This window comes from Anopheles gambiae, chromosome 2, assembly GCF_943734735.2.
Source record: "Anopheles gambiae chromosome 2, idAnoGambNW_F1_1, whole genome shotgun sequence".
Classification (NCBI taxonomy): Eukaryota; Metazoa; Arthropoda; class Insecta; order Diptera; family Culicidae; genus Anopheles; species Anopheles gambiae.
Window position 1 is genome coordinate 85299807 of NC_064601.1, and position 15645 is coordinate 85315451.

The window sequence follows — 15645 nt, forward strand, 5'->3', positions numbered from 1 at the left end:
TACAAACAAAAACACATACATTTATCATTTTAATTACAGTAAAAAGTAAACAAACAACAAAGAATAAATTTAAAGCAACACTAATACTGCGACTACGATATGGGCCGTTTTGTGCGCGCGCCATGGACTTGGAAACAATGAATTTTAAAAAAATGCTATAAATTAAACCGAACGAAGCACATCTAGCCGAAACAGCGAATGATGACATCGCATGGGGTAGCAAATAATGAAGAAAAACAAAGAGGCAAAGATGTTTAACCTGTGAAGTTAAAGCTGGTGAAGAGCAAAAGCCGCTATCGCTCGATTCGCCTGGTTTCAAACGTATCGCCGGAGAGTACTAAAAACAAACGGAAAGGAAAAGAAAACAGGAAAAAAACACAAAAAATTAAATAAAAAACAAACAAACAAACTTGTCAAATACTATAAAACTTAAGGTAGCAAATAAGAAACACGAAACTAATCAATAATGAAAGGAAATTGAGCTAACATTTACATAGGAATAATTTGTGAGAGTATCAAACTAATGGAAATAACTAAATTATATTTTACATCCAGTTCTAGCAAGTAAATTTAACTTCATCTGCTCCATAGAAAACGAAACCTCACGATGGTGATTCTCGCTGCACTCTACACTGTATAAATCATGCAAAAAGAAAGCAGCGCGTGTGCCAACGTTTATTCACAGCTCTTTCTAGCCTTTTTAACTACACAACACGGATGTGAAATCACACACGAGTTAGCAAATTTTAGCATAGACTTTAGCCGTTCTGTTGCGCTAACCTGTGATAACGATCGCTGGAACTGATGATGGCCCGGCGATCCACTGCTGCTACTGTTGATCGAGCTGATCGAGCAGACGGAGCTCTTGCGCGAGCCGAGCGAGTTCGAGCAGCCGCCCTGCGAGTTGGAGCCACCGGGCGAGTCGGGATAGAGGCTAATGTTTGCCTTCGACTCGAGGATTAGCTCCTCCGATGCTTGCGGCAGCTGGGCGGGATCCTTCGTGACGATCGCTATCAGCTGCATGGCTTCCTATACCCAAAATTGGACAACGACAGAAAGCATCCGATTAGAATCATGCCCATGGTGAAAGGGAGCCACTCTTCCAATGGCCCTACTCTTACCTGCAAGTGACCGAGCTCCGACATCACCTCGCACTCCTCGTGCACCACCGGCTGCAGCATGTTGACGAAGGTGCAGTATCGCGTCCGCTCCTCGACCATGATCGCCCGCAGCGACTTTCGCTCGACCTCCTCCAGCTCGCAGCGGCGCATCGTCACGTCCTGCATGGAGGATTCGACCAGCACGTGCAGATTGTCGGCGGCACCCTTCTTGGCCTTCTTCTGCAGCCGCAGCGTGTCGCTCGAGCGCTTCTTCAGCTCCGCCCGGCACCGCTTGTATTCTTTGGCATGGTCTTTATCGATCACCGTCACCTGCTTCTTCCAGTCTTCCAGCTTTTCCTGCAGCGGCACCACCAGACAGTCCATGATCGCGGTGGTGAACGTTTTCATGCGGCTCTCGACCGCCTTGTGCCGCAGGCAGACGCGCGTTAGTGCCGTTCCAATTTCTTTGGTGGCTCCTAAGGGGAGGGGAGGAAAAAGAGAGGAGGAAACAATAAATGTTAGAAGGCGTGAGTACATTGTATATGCAAAGGGTTTGGCAAGAATGTTGGGTGGTATCGTCGCGTTCGTGCTAGACGCCTTAACTGAGCGTTCTGAACATAAAAACGAACACGATTGTGTAGTCCTCCACCCCGCCGGTCAAACGATAAACACTCAGAACCGTCAACCAGAACCGGTCTCCTCCATTTTTGGGGGCGAGATGCAAGAGCGTCGTCGTCGTCAATTTAGTACGTGATAATTACCACTCGTCGGTGGAACACGTCCAATGTTAATGCTGCCATTCGAACACTCAATCAATTGGGACGGATTTCCTCCCTGTCCAAAATTCTTCCTCTAATGTATTACTACAACTCGAATGGATCTTCCCGTACAGTACAATGTGCAGTTGCAGTTGAAGCCTCTTCGTCATTCGCCACCATCCCACGTGCACAAGAGTTTACTTTTGCCTTATCAAAAGTCAGCCACGTCTAATCGGTGCAGTTTGGACTGCACTTCCAATTCCAGTGGCGTCATAAAGCTAACGGAATCGGGAGCTGGTTTTGTTGATTGCTTGGAATTGTTAAGATTTTTTTTCTTCCTATTTCATGCTAGACATCTGCTCCCTGTATGTGTGATGTGTGAGTATTCGTTTGGGTGAGAGATGATAAGGAGCGCAGCAAGCAGTTTGTTGACAAATTTCAATGCTCGTCCCTTCCGGTTTCACCTCACAGTGGTGCTGGCTGGCTGCATGCACGAGGCGCGCTAGAGCGTGTTAATTATTATTGGTCAGCGTCATTGGGTGGCCCCCTACTCATTTGCACATGAATTGATCGGGGATTGAAGATTACGGCCCAAACGGTCGACAGAGTCTGTTGACCTACTCTCGGGTGTGTTGCGACTGACTGAACGAGCTTTTGGGAATATCGTTTCCTGCGCGTTGATTAAAATTTGAGTTCGAGACTTTGCTTTTTTCGAATTGAATAAATTTTGCAGGGTTTACCGAACCGTTTTGCTATATTAGCTGCATTTTTGTATCGTTCGCGTTGGTATTGTTCGGCATATAAAAATACGCGTGTAAAAATTCGTGCAACAAAAAAAATCTTCTTGTCTAATGAGATGTTTACTAATTCGGATTTGGTACTGATTCGCCTTATTTTTTTCGTTATTATTTAAATATGTTGTCAAATATTGAAAGAGTAGGAGTTAAGCTTTACAACGATGTACAGTTTGGAGCATAATTCGTTTTATTTACTTACTTAAGAGCGGTTGGAAATTTACTCAAAATGGTTTGTTTACATTTCATGTCGCCTTCATTTCGACATTTATGTTAAGCGGAATGGTATCATACAGTGCTTGGCGTAGTTATGGTTAATACTGGGTATAAAAGCCGAAAAATTCATAATTCAATGAATTATTTGTAGCACTCCAATTCGTATTTCATATTGAGGCAGTGTTTGTACAAACCTTTAATCCAATTAATCCAAAAGAAAGAAGAAAAAGCGGATCTTTTTGGTCAAAATCACAACAAACCAAACGACCATATATTCGCGTTTTACACTGAAGAAAAACTACAAGTCATCAGAACTTCAGGTGAACAAGTGAATATTTATATTCAAACTGAACAAAACTTGATGGAATCGGATTATCACCGCCTATGGTAAAGTGGATGAAGTCGTATTTATGTATGTGATCGATCATATGCAGTTAGATTGGGCTCCCACATATCTAGATCTATCGGCGCTTCTTCCGGCGTACCCCCGGACCACAACCTAGGGCCTCTATTGTTCCTGTTTTACACAAATGTCTAGTGCATGGTACTCCCGGATAATAGTTGCTTACTCTACGCAGATGATGCTGAAATCTGTCGTCAAATCCGTGAGCCAGAAGACCATCTTCGACTACAAGCCACCCTGACTGAGTTTGTATCCTGGTGCAGGTGTAAAGCACTAAGCGTCTGCATCGATAAATGCACCATAATCTCAATCAGCCGGTTAAGAACTCCAGCGCTGTTTAATTATACGCTTGACGGTCAGAACTTCGAAAGAGTGTACTGAGTCAAGGATCTAGAAGTCCTCCTAGATGCTAAACTCTCCTTCGAGGAGCAGATAGACCAAGACCAGGCAAACGGCTACATGGTTTGGTCATAAACATGACGCGTGAGCTTCGTGATCCTATGTATTATGACACTGTAGTGCGCACTTAACAGATTTATGCTGGAATACGCTAGCATTGTATATTAATTTACTAAATTCAGCTGACGATCTCTACGAGCCTGGAATGACGATGATAACAGAACTGACTTCACGTTTAAGTGTTCTAAATGCGTCCAACCATAACAATATATAAATGTTATAGTCCATCGATTAATAAACACTAAACACTAAACACTAAACACAAAACGGAAGGCTCGAGTCAAAATATGCAGTAAAACGTCTCGGTAAACCCTGTATTTTAGTCTCTCTCATTTCCTTTCAAACAGCACCAAAAATTGGATTTCATTCACGTTTGAGTGTGTGTATGTGTCCATGCAAGAGGGGTTGGTCTGGTGTCACCTGAAGTAGCACTTTATCGCTCCCACATTATTACGCAGATTAGTTGATTGTGTTTTCAATTTCTCGATGAAAGCTCGTACAAGTTCGCTTGTCTGGCCAAGACCAAATCAAATGAAAGTCGTCCACAAAAAGCTCGTTTAATGAAAAAAAAAACACAACGAAATCCACAAAACTTTTGAAAGTGAGCCCCTTGCTCACATTTGCTGTGCAACTGATCTGATCAATAATTTAGCTACCAGCGTAAAAGCTCATCGTAAAACCCACGTTTATGGCTCTGCACCAGTTTAAATTGTGGCGCAGTTTAGGTTTAAATTTTGTTGCCGGCATCGCTTATGCTTAAATAAAAAAAAACCCCAGGATTGCGTGTGCCGATTCTCCTCAGTCCAACATGACACACAAGGCGCCGTTAAAGTAATGCTACAACAACTGCTTCAATAATTAACCTTCTTTGCTTCACTGGGCAAACGCGCAAAACTCGTAAAAATATAAAACTCGAAATAAAGCAGCAGTTTGCAGCAAAAGTTCGTGTTTTGTTACCCGCGGGTAGATGCCATCGTGGGTATTGTTGTGTTAAAAACGGGCGCCCGCGTTCACTATGGGCAACCGTTCGGTCGGCCGTTGGAATGGACTTTCTACTTCCAACACAGCAATAAGAGTATCACACGAAACATGATTAAGCAAAAACAAACGGCAAAAAAAAGGCGAATGGGTAAATGAACGGTCATCACTTTACTGCTAAACTGCAACCGATCATCGACAGTCAGTCAGTCAGTCGGTCATAGCGTCAAAGTGAAGGGGGAGGGTATGAGCGAGGGCAATAAGCAGCCGGTCAATTGATTGATCGGTTTGCTTGTTTTCCTCCGTGTGAGCCAAGTGTGCACACATTATTAACCGGCTGCTTAAAAAAGGCGCCACAACAGCCACACACACGGCCACTTCTTAGCCCTTCCGCTGAGTGCAGTTTTCAAGCACTTTTGCCCACTTTGCACACCCAATATTAACTGGTGGTGTGCTGCTGCCGACTAACATCGAGCTTGCTCACTTATTTACTACACCCGCCGCGTGTGTGCCGCCACCACGAACACCAAACAGACGCAAAAAAAAAAATGTTTGTATTTGGGTTTTACACCTCGGAAAAAAACCGCGATATGTTTTGCGCTCCTATTTTCACGTAAATAAACTGATACGGGGTATTGTATGGAAATTGCCGCCCGTTGGTGGATGATTATTAGGTCTGGGCCAGATAGCAAGAAGAGCTCTCGTGTGCACGCACGCATGGGGCCAGTGTATAAAACCGACGAAATGGAGCTACTGTGCCAGAAGGAAGCATGGACCCATGGTGTATCGTATTTTCGCCACACGCTGTAAAAACGGGAGCATTCATCCTTCGGTAAGCACTAATTTAAGGTTCGGGAGTTGTGTTTTGTGTGGGTCTGTCGGTCTTTTGTTTTTCTACGTTGTTGTGCCAGTGTTGGAAGCGATTTTAAATATTTTACACACGCAACGGTTTATCTCTATCGGACCATGTACGATCTAATTGCTCAACATGGAAGCGCTCTCACAGTGTGTGCCTTTGAAGGGGGGTGGTTAGTGGATAATTCAACCCACAAACGATTTATGTCACACAAATGGAAAAGGAAATTGAGTCGGAAAACGATAAATAACTGTTCGGTCATGATCATGTAACTGCTGTTTACACAAAACTTCTTTCCAAAGCATTCCCCGATTACGATCGCGGCGATCTTACACAGGGTGTTTCGTATTAGCAGTGACAGTTGGCAAACATTTTATCGGGCCGTTGTTGTGACACATTGTAACACCACTGTCATAGCAAAAAAAAAGAGGTCTACTGACAACCTTTCCCAAGAGACTCACAAACCTTATGGCAATTGTCTAGTGTGTCTCGTTAAAGTCTGTAAATATTAGAACATTTTTTTAAAATAGTTTCAATATTACAGGGGGTTTCAATTGAATTTAGACTAGCAGCATACTTTTTTGCACCGTTGCAATAGATTCTTAACTAGCATCCTATATTTTAGAATGTGAGCGATTGACTTTTGACTAGGAGCAATTGTCGGAACTCGGACTAGGAATTCATCGAAATCGATACCGGCTAGCTCCAAAGTTTTCTGGAATCGATTCCGGATAACAGGTCCGCAATCAGTTTTCGGTATCGACTCCGGAATCGGCTCCGGAAATAGTTCCGTAATTGGTTCCGGAATCGGCTCTGGAATTGGTTCCAGAATCGGAATCAGCTCCGGAATCGGCTCCGGAATCAAAATCGGTTCCGATATCGTAATTGACTCCGAAATCAGAATTGACTTCGAAACGAAGTCGGTTACGGCATCTTCATAGGAATAGGCGTTTGGGTCTAATGATCCTACGTGTTGATATAGGCAAAGAATCAAAATTTACTTGTAAATATTATATTCACATGGAGATACCCGGACTTATTTCGCTGTCTACACTTCTTATTTCAATTCTAAGAACTGATTCTCATTCCGGAGCTAACTTCATTTCTGGAGTCAAGCCTGATTCCGTTACCGGAGCAAATTGCGATTCCCAGGTTGATTCCGATTTCGGAGCCGATTCCGATCCTGAAATCGATTCCGGAGCCGATTCCGATCCTAGAATCGATTCTGGAGACGATTCCGATCCTGGAACCGATTACGGAGCCGGTCCCGGAATAGATTCTGAAATCGGCTTCGAAATCAACTCCAGAATCGGCTCCGAATTCAACTCCGGAATCGGCTCCGGAATCGACTCCGGAATCGGCTCCGGAATCGGCTCCGGAATCGGAATCGATTTCAGCATCGGAATCGATTTCAGCATCGGAATCGGCTCCTGAATTGGATCCGAACACGGAATCGGAATCGGGTAGGTCCGATTCCGAGCTCCCACCACTAATCTGAACACATAGCTCAATCCAACTAATGGTTAGGTTATGCCTATGGCTCCACTACTGCATATTTCAATTCAGCCGTTAGGTGCTTTTCATTTGCATTGTGCATTCATGAAATCAAAATTATGGATGAAATTAAATATTATCCACAGATTATTATTTAAGTCGATCTGTCACACCGGGTGTTATAAACGCGCCGCTCTTAGGCTGTTATGTAGGGAGCTGCTGAAATCGATTGCTGCTAGTCAATAATCAATTGCACGTAATCAAAAATAGAGGATGCTAGTCAAGAATCTATTGCGACTATTCAAAAAAAGTATGCTCCTAGACAAAACTCAATTGAAAAACCCTGTAAATAATAGTTTAAAAACAAGAACAGAAGGAGATATTACAAACAAATGTGATTGACGAATAGCGGCATTAATTCGGCAACATTTTACACGTATTTTCCACCTGCGAGGGCAAAGGGGGATTAATAAAACCACGTGCATCATCACTTCCCTGTCACTCTGGGTACACGCACAGCTTTACTTTGTTTAGAGCGATCAACTCCCCCCCCCCCCACCAGTTAATGTATTTTTGGAATCGATAAGTGATGGTTTTACAGTGAAGTTGACCATGCCCTCTCTGTGACGGTTCAACACACACACTCACACACTCAGTTTACGGAAAACACTTGTTTTTTGTTGCTCGCTCGACCCAGAAGTATAGAAAAAAAATCCCCTAGAAAACTTGTGACACCCCCTGGGTCTGCTGTGCCCCTGCCAGGCTGCGACAGGCAACATATGTTTTCCGCCGATGCTCGGGACTCGGTTGGTGTTTAAAAATAGCCCCGGTCGGTTCCCGCAAACCAATGTTTTCGAACTGGCCACTGGCTTTTTGGCCAACCACAGGCGGACACAGACAAACGGCCACCACACACCGGCAGCAGCAGCAGTAGTAGAGTGGCAGTAATACCCCCACAGCAGTAGTAGCAACATAACCATACACAGCCCATGTCAGCTGGGTGGGAACAGCGTGAAAGCTGAACACACACATGGTCGGTCGGTAGCAAAAACAACAAAAATGGCTTAGCACGAACAAAAAAAAACCGATCCGAAAACTACTACCAGAGAATGATCGGAACAAATAAACAACAAGCCATGATGTGTGTGTGTGCGTGTGTTTGTGCCCTGTTTAGAGCATTAGAATTGCTCTAGATTTATGCTGCTTCCCGTTTTTTGTGTATGCTCCCCCTGGTCGGTTGTTATGCTGGCTGTTCCTCCCCGCCCGGTCACAGTTTGAAAAAGTTGTACACTCCCGGGACCGGACTGATTCTTCGCCCCGCCGCTTACGTTTTGGGGCGGTAGAATTTATGTGTGCCAAAAGCGGGGCAAACACAACACATGTCCTCTCTCTCTCTCTTTCTATATATTGATCCGCAATGCAGCACCAACAGTTGCAGGTCACATTTTCGATACGCATTTTGAAACATGTGAGAAAATTCATTTCCTTTCCGGGTGGGGGGTGGGGTGGAAAGGCGACACACGTTTTGCAAATTTCATAATCCATAACATTAGGTTCCAATTAGTGGGGCAATAAATACCAATAAGCAATACACATTCGGTCCTCCCAATAAGCGACAGCTGTGTTCGTGTGTGTGAATGAGCAAACATAAACGATTTATGTGCATTTTACTTGGACATAAAATTTGACTGACATCTGCATCGTTTAGGAAAATCTAATTAAAAAGCGTTCTGTTGTGGAAAACGTGCCCCACATAACGGGGGTTCTAGCTTTGGGCAGGATTTTTTGAGTGCTAAAGTGCAACCCCCACAGCAAACATTATGCCATTCTAATGCTATGCTTCCTGCATGACCTAATTGCTGGTGGTGGTGGCCAAAGGTGGTATGATGACCACCAATTAAGCGTTTTATATTTATGCCACAATAATCCGGACAACAATAATAAGCGGACCCCCCCCCACGTCCTCTCTTCCCCCTCTTGTGGGCTGGCTTTCGTCTTCCGTCCATTATCACTAACCGGGCGAGACCGAACACATTATTGTGTGCGATAAATATTTTACCACGGCCGGCGAGACACCAGCAAACTACTCGAAAATGTAGTGGCACTGTCCATTTTTGTCTATTTTTCATCCCGGAGGCCAAACACGACTGCACGAAGCGTCCGTCCGTCCGTCCGTCCGTGAACCTAGCACGTGGTGTTTGGGGAATGTACGGGCGCGCACGCTGGTCACACAAAGCTTACCTCTAGAGTTGGTCGCGGCATCAGCGATTTTTTGGAATGCATCCAAGTAGGCCGCCAACGCTTGGATTGCAGCCCTGAAATTGAAATGAAACAGAAATATAGGGTGAGTAAGTGAGACACAAACAAAAAAAAAAACAAAAGAAACAAAATGCACTCTACAGAACACACGGAGCATGCACAAAAACGCAGAGTGCAGAGCACCACCAGCAGACAGTTTTTTTTTCAGAAGTTGAATTATGCTAAATTTATGACCGCCTTGAAAACACACCGTCACTTTTAGGTGGAGCAACAAAAAAACCATGGTGGAAAAAGCAGAAAACTGAACCCCGCCACACACACACCCGATGGCAACGATAGTAAAGTAGGCCACTCGTTTGGCAAAATTGGCTACGGTGAATGAAAAACGGGGAAAAATGGCAAGCCGTACCCTTCCCTCCTACAATAACAACCAACTACTGGCTCGTCGGACGGGTTTCCGTAATGCCTCCTTCTCCCAATAGGGTGGGAAAATTTGACCGAGAAGAGAAAAGCTTGCTAAATTTTATTTCACGCCCGAAGCAGATGCAATTGAAAAGGTAAGGTGAGGTGACCATCCATTCGGCATGCACACGTTCTCTTCACTTTTTTTTTCTACACAAAATTGTCGTTAACAATACGTTTTTATTTGCGTCATAATTGGTAGATGGATGGGAAGGGGTGAAAAGGGGGTGGTTTGGCCGTAGTAGTTCTTTAGATTTATTTTCATGCGAACGCCATGGGAATTTGGCAAAGTTTCAATGGATTCTTAGAAATCGTTGGCGAAGGAGAAAAACGATAAAAGCTGCAAAAAATGATACTAAACAAATTTAAATTTGAAATAAATGAAGCAACGACATTGATTATGTGTCTAATTAGCACAAGAAAAGCGCAAAATTTCCAAATAAATTGAAACTTTACAAGAAAAGGGGCAACAAGTTACATAAATGAAAGAAAAACACATTCTCTTCGTCCACGTGATCCTCTGTCAATTGAAAAACGTCATACTCTTTATACGTTACTTTATCGTCGTTTCAGGTTGTTTAACCACTTTTACTATCTCTTTGATTTCGACTCCTCTCTTAATTCTTTCCGTAATCGTATTTTTTCTTCTAATTCTCTTTAATTCTTCTTCTTGATTTTCATTTACTCTTTTTTTCATTAATTTTATGATAGTCCCTACGCTCTTCCTGTGTTTTTTTTTGTTTTATGTTTTGCAAGGTCAAGCCTAGTTTAGTTAGGCTTAGTTTTTCATGAATGATTTTGTTTATTTGTTAGTGTTTAATTAGTTTTAAGTATGTTTCATTTAGCCTTGATGGCGGATATTGGATTAAATAAATGAAATGATATGAAATTAATAAAGCAGAGCAGATGAAATAATTTAAAATTTAGCGATTTTAAACATTTTAAATTTTAACCAACGCTTTGATAACACAATATTGAAGAACAAATCTCATAAAAAAGAACCGTTACAAGCCAAAACAATACTGCCCCACACACTTCACAGTGTACGGCGGGGGCCAACCAACCAATCAATCATATCAATTATGTCACAAATAATAACAAGACAAGAACAAAATATCCAAAAAACAACAATCTCCCATAAAGCTAATATTTTAATTACATTAAGCGATAGGCGAAAAACAAAGCCAAACCAACCCATCAAAATAAATGACCCAGTGGCCTGGCGCGCAGCGAGAAGTGCCTTAACCGGGCGGTGTGGGTCGGTGGGAGGTTGGTTGGAACAACTCTCTCTTGACAATTAACTCCCAAAACAAAACAAAACAAAAATACAAAATATTACACACCCCCTCTTTCTCTCTCTATAGTGCCCCATCCATTATCTTAATAAGTTGGCAGAGCGGCATACCAACAGCAAGGAAACAACAAAGCCTGTGTGTGTGTGGTGCTTCTTATGATTTTCCAGCCAGGCGCTGCTCATTAAAAGGCGTGCTGCTGTTACACAATCCGTTACATAAATACGCTCCCCCAGAGGGAGGGTTTGGGGGAAAATGGAGCGCCACAGCGCGCGAAAATTCGGTAAGAATGTTGTTGTGCCTCACTTTTGAGTTTTTTTTTTACCAAAAAGAAGAATCAAAAACCACGTCACTCGAACGGTTTTTGGTCGAAAGCTATCGATCAAACGGGCGATCGTCGTCCGTGGGCATACGCTGTGTTCAAATTAGTTGTGTGCATGATTTATTACCCCACTCTTTGTGTACCGCTCTTCGAGGCTAGCGAAACAATTTCAAATCGACAAAATAAATGCTCAAGTACTACGGTAAAGTTAATTTCCTTCCTCTTTATTTTTTTTTTACTACAAAAACGAAAACAAACAGGAATTCGTATACGTACCTTAGACATGCATGCAGCTTTGTTGCTTTGGCAATGAAGTCCTCCCACAGGGGGCTTGAGTTCTGAAAAAAAAGAAAAGAATGCAAACAATACGATGAATAAAAGTGGAAGATTTTCATTAGGAAAAGGGACGGAGCACAGCGCTGTTCTTACTTATCTAACGTTTCTCTAATTTAACGCGTTACTTCCCCTTCTAAATGTGGTACATCAGTTGGTGAGGTTTATTGTTAGCACATTTTCAAATCTCTTTTACTGCCCAGTTCTTTTGAAGGAATTCATGTGTGCCTTTCCCTTACTGGAAAAATTTGAATACTTTTACTGCAGCCTCACATTTGCCAGAGCACGCGCACACTAAAAGCAAAAGATTGCTCCTTTTTTCTGCGCTCGTCAAATGTTCTTTTGAATTCGTGCAAACCTCCCTCCCTGCTGAAGAAAAGAAGAAACTGACACAGACACAGCAACAACTACTTATGATGATGAATTCATAAGCGGCATAAGGTTGCATTGGCGCATCACAAATGCACAAAGAAGTGCATTTTTTTTACGAAGTGCCAAGCAAAAGGTACCGAGGGAGCAATACACATAGAGAAAGAAAGAGATAGAGAGCGACAGAGATATTGCGCAAAGGTTGAACAACTGCGTCTGGGTGCCCATGTATCTGACTGCCCTGCCGTCTGTCGCTATTGATGGTTTCTCGCCGGCAGTACATCCACATCACCGTCCCACACCCTGCGCCTGGTAATAATGTTATTCATCACCCGCGCAGCAGCCTCCCAAAAGAAGGCTTCCTATTTGTGCAGCACAATCAATGAGTGCGCTTTGAATGAAAAGACTTATTTCACTGGTGCTCGCCTAGGCCTGGGCACAAATAGGGGGACTGGCTCCTCCATCAGCGGGAGAAGAGACAGCGGTTCAGGTTCGTAACTCGTTGTTGAAATGTCAGATCACACTGCCAGCCGGCAACCCACAAAGTGAGTGAGAGATATCTCATCAAGTGTCAAGCATCACATCTCGCACCACCGCCACACATTTTCGATTCGCTATCGAATGCAACCACCACAAACCTGGGGCGGGGGATGATGTAGACAGCATAAATGGAGCGCATTATGCGCGATGGAGTGGAGTGGGCAGTGGCTGCCAATCGACAAAAAGGGGTGAAGGATTAGCATTAAACCCAGGCCGAAAGAGAAGGTGGTAATCCCGAATGAAAAGCGCTCACAATTAGATGTATTAGCATGAAAAGTGAAAAAAGTGTCTTATGGGAGAGTGTTGCTTTTGAATAAGGAAGGGAAGACGTTTTATTCCGAAGGGAAATTACATTAAAAGCCTATAATTTGACTGTTTAAAACTAATTCACCGAGCGCACTTTCTTTTTGGCAAACCAACGACCAAACCCAACAAAAAATATCAGTATTGCACCGAAAATTGGAACAAGAAAAACGCTCACTTCCTTCAAAATGATTTGATTACGCAGCAATATAATGATGTTACAAAAAGATGCGTTATGAAATCTGACGTTAAACCGGGGGGGTGGAGAAGAGTGATGGATGAGATAGAGACGTTTAATGAACAAGACAACAACAGCAAAAAAAGGGAAGAGCAGAAAAGGGAAATATTTCTTAAAGGAATTTAAAGGTGAAGCACGTCGTGGAAAGATTCGGGGAAAAATGCTCCACGGAGGGAGTAAAGAAGATACAAAATGAATAAAACAAAAAAAGGGGGAAATAATGCTCGATTTCATAACATCCATGAAGAGGTATTAAATTGAATTAAAAGAAGTGGAAAAAAGAATGAAATAATTACCCTCTTCCTGCGAAAAGCGGCACAACAGACGAATCGGTGAGGAAGGGAAAGTAGTAGTAACTGGTACACATTGTGGCGTTCGGCGTTTTGTTGTCGAACTTAGTAAGGGCTTTTCTTCCCTCCCGCCCCAATGGCTAACGACGGCCAACGCGAAGACGCGAAACACCTTCACGCTTGACGTGAAAAAGCTAAACAATAGCCGAGGGGAACTACGACGAGTTGAGAGATATGCTCCAACGAAAACATTGCTTAAATAGCTTTAAAGTCATCCTCCGCATCCCACCAAACGAACAACGTCCACCATCATCTGCAGGCAGCTCGACAAATAGAGCAACGAGCATGTGAGTTCAGGCTGAAAACTACAAAACAGAAAACGCGTCCAGCGATAGTGTAAACAAACTGGGCTGTTGTTAGGGCTGGCAGGAGATTTGACCTAACCCCCCCCCCCCCCCCCCCCCCGTGCTTGCATAACCCACCGCCTCACTACCGGCAGACCCGGTAAGACCCAACGATCAAAAGTTAAATAGAGGCATGGCAGAGAGGTTCGGCTAGAGTTCGGGAAAGTGAAGTGAGAAATTGTCCAATTTCGAACAGGCTATAATGGGATGGAGGAGAAGCGGAAATGCAGACTGACGACTCTGCTCGGGAGGAAATGCATTCATAAGTAGACATTTGTGTGTGTGTGTGTGTGTGTGTGTGTGTGTGTGTGTGTGTGTGTGTGTGTGTGTGTGTGTGTGTGTGTGTTTTGACTGGTGCGATATGCGCGCTTGCAAACGATTTTCATAATAATTAGATTTTGAGAAAATCAAGCGAGCAAGCAAGGGGAAGTACCTCCCCTTTTGGTAATGATACAGGTAAGGAGATGTTTAGTTTGAGATATTTTTGAAGAAATGATTGTTAGGAGAAAGGTTCAACGACCTGAAAAAGCAAGATTGAGTAGAAATGTTACATTTGAAAGGATGAAAACTATTATCAAAATGCACGTTAATTAAAGGGCGCAAATGGAAAAGCAACCGCATTTGCCTATAATTTTCGATTGCTCAAATTACACCATTAATGTGAAAATAGCTTGAAAATGTCAAACTCACAGCGATTTGTGTATTTATTGCTACAAACGATCGTTGAAAAGTCATTCAAATTTTCATAAATTGTTAGTAATAATGACGAAATGGACAGCTCTTAAACAAATTTTTTGAAAGTACAAGGAAACTTTCGACAACCAACAAGAGAAAAATAAAAAAAAAGTAATGTTTTCCCCGAACCATGCACACGAAAGTGCGATATGGTGTAATTGTTTTTCACACTCGCCGGTACCGGGCCAGTACCGATGATTTATTCATTATCCAAGCCTTTATTTCCACCAAATTTGCATTTTCATTATACAATCTTTACCATCCCAAGCGTTTGCACAATTTGGCCCCGTACATAGCCCCTTGCAGGCAGGGCAAGAAATGCGCAAGAAGAAACATACTTCTTTCCTCAAACGCGTGATCATTGGCCGGAAACGGAGCGTTATGCTTCTTTCCGATCGAGCGCTGGCAGCACAACACTCTGCATTCGGTCTTTCTTCGCTCATCTATCGCCCATCCCAGTCCTCCTCTATTCATAAGTTACACATTTTTATCATTTATTTTCTTTTCCTCATTGCATGGTATCCGACATTTTCTCCATCTCTCTCTCTCTCCCTCCCCCACCGCTTAGCTTACACTTTATGAACGGTCTGATAAACAAACAGAACCTGCATATAGTGCAGCAGCATAATAGTAAAGCACGGGGACAGCAGGCAGGAGTGGAGACGAAAGAAGCCACGGCGAGCGCAGGAAAGGACGGAAAAGCTGCTCAAATATAGGGCCGGACCACGGAGCGAGCATAATGGGGCTGGGGAGAGGGAGTTGCACACAGTTTGGGCTAGCCGGAGCCGGGAATGTCATTGACACCTTTCTAGCCAGCTGAAAACGGGAGTAAATAAAGGTGGTTTCGAGCGGGTGGGTCCACCACCGGTGCATATGAGGGGTTTGTTGCGTGCGTTATGCCATCCGAGGCGGCAAACGGGCGACAGGATGTGCACAAGCCAGCCTTCGGGCAATGTGCGTGTGTGATGTCCGTGTAAGCGGTATGCATAATTTACACGCAATGAATAAGCAGAAGAGTTGTTAAGAAAAAACCACCAAGA

The 15645-nt window shown here is 43.4% G+C and overlaps 1 protein-coding gene across 20 annotated transcripts in view; it reads right to left on the reverse strand.

The window, feature by feature from the left end:
• The window catches only part of LOC1276193 (uncharacterized protein DDB_G0283357), a 77576-nt gene that overhangs the window by 15220 nt on the left and 46711 nt on the right, over positions 1-15645 (reverse strand). For 19 of the 20 annotated variants that reach the window (XR_009765580.1, XM_061652408.1, XM_061652406.1 and 16 more), the window contains exons 3-7: positions 11670-11731; positions 9300-9373; positions 1122-1576; positions 781-1029; positions 260-337 (exon numbers count right to left, since the gene is read on the reverse strand). Coding sequence is in view for 19 of the 20 variants with exons in the window: in XM_061652408.1 (XP_061508392.1) it covers positions 260-337; positions 781-1029; positions 1122-1576; positions 9300-9373; positions 11670-11731 (918 nt within the window). In the remaining variant the exon portion in view is untranslated. The remainder of the gene's footprint in view (positions 1-259; positions 338-780; positions 1030-1121; positions 1577-9299; positions 9374-11669; positions 11732-15645) is intronic. The other variant, XM_061652395.1, reaches the window with a different exon arrangement.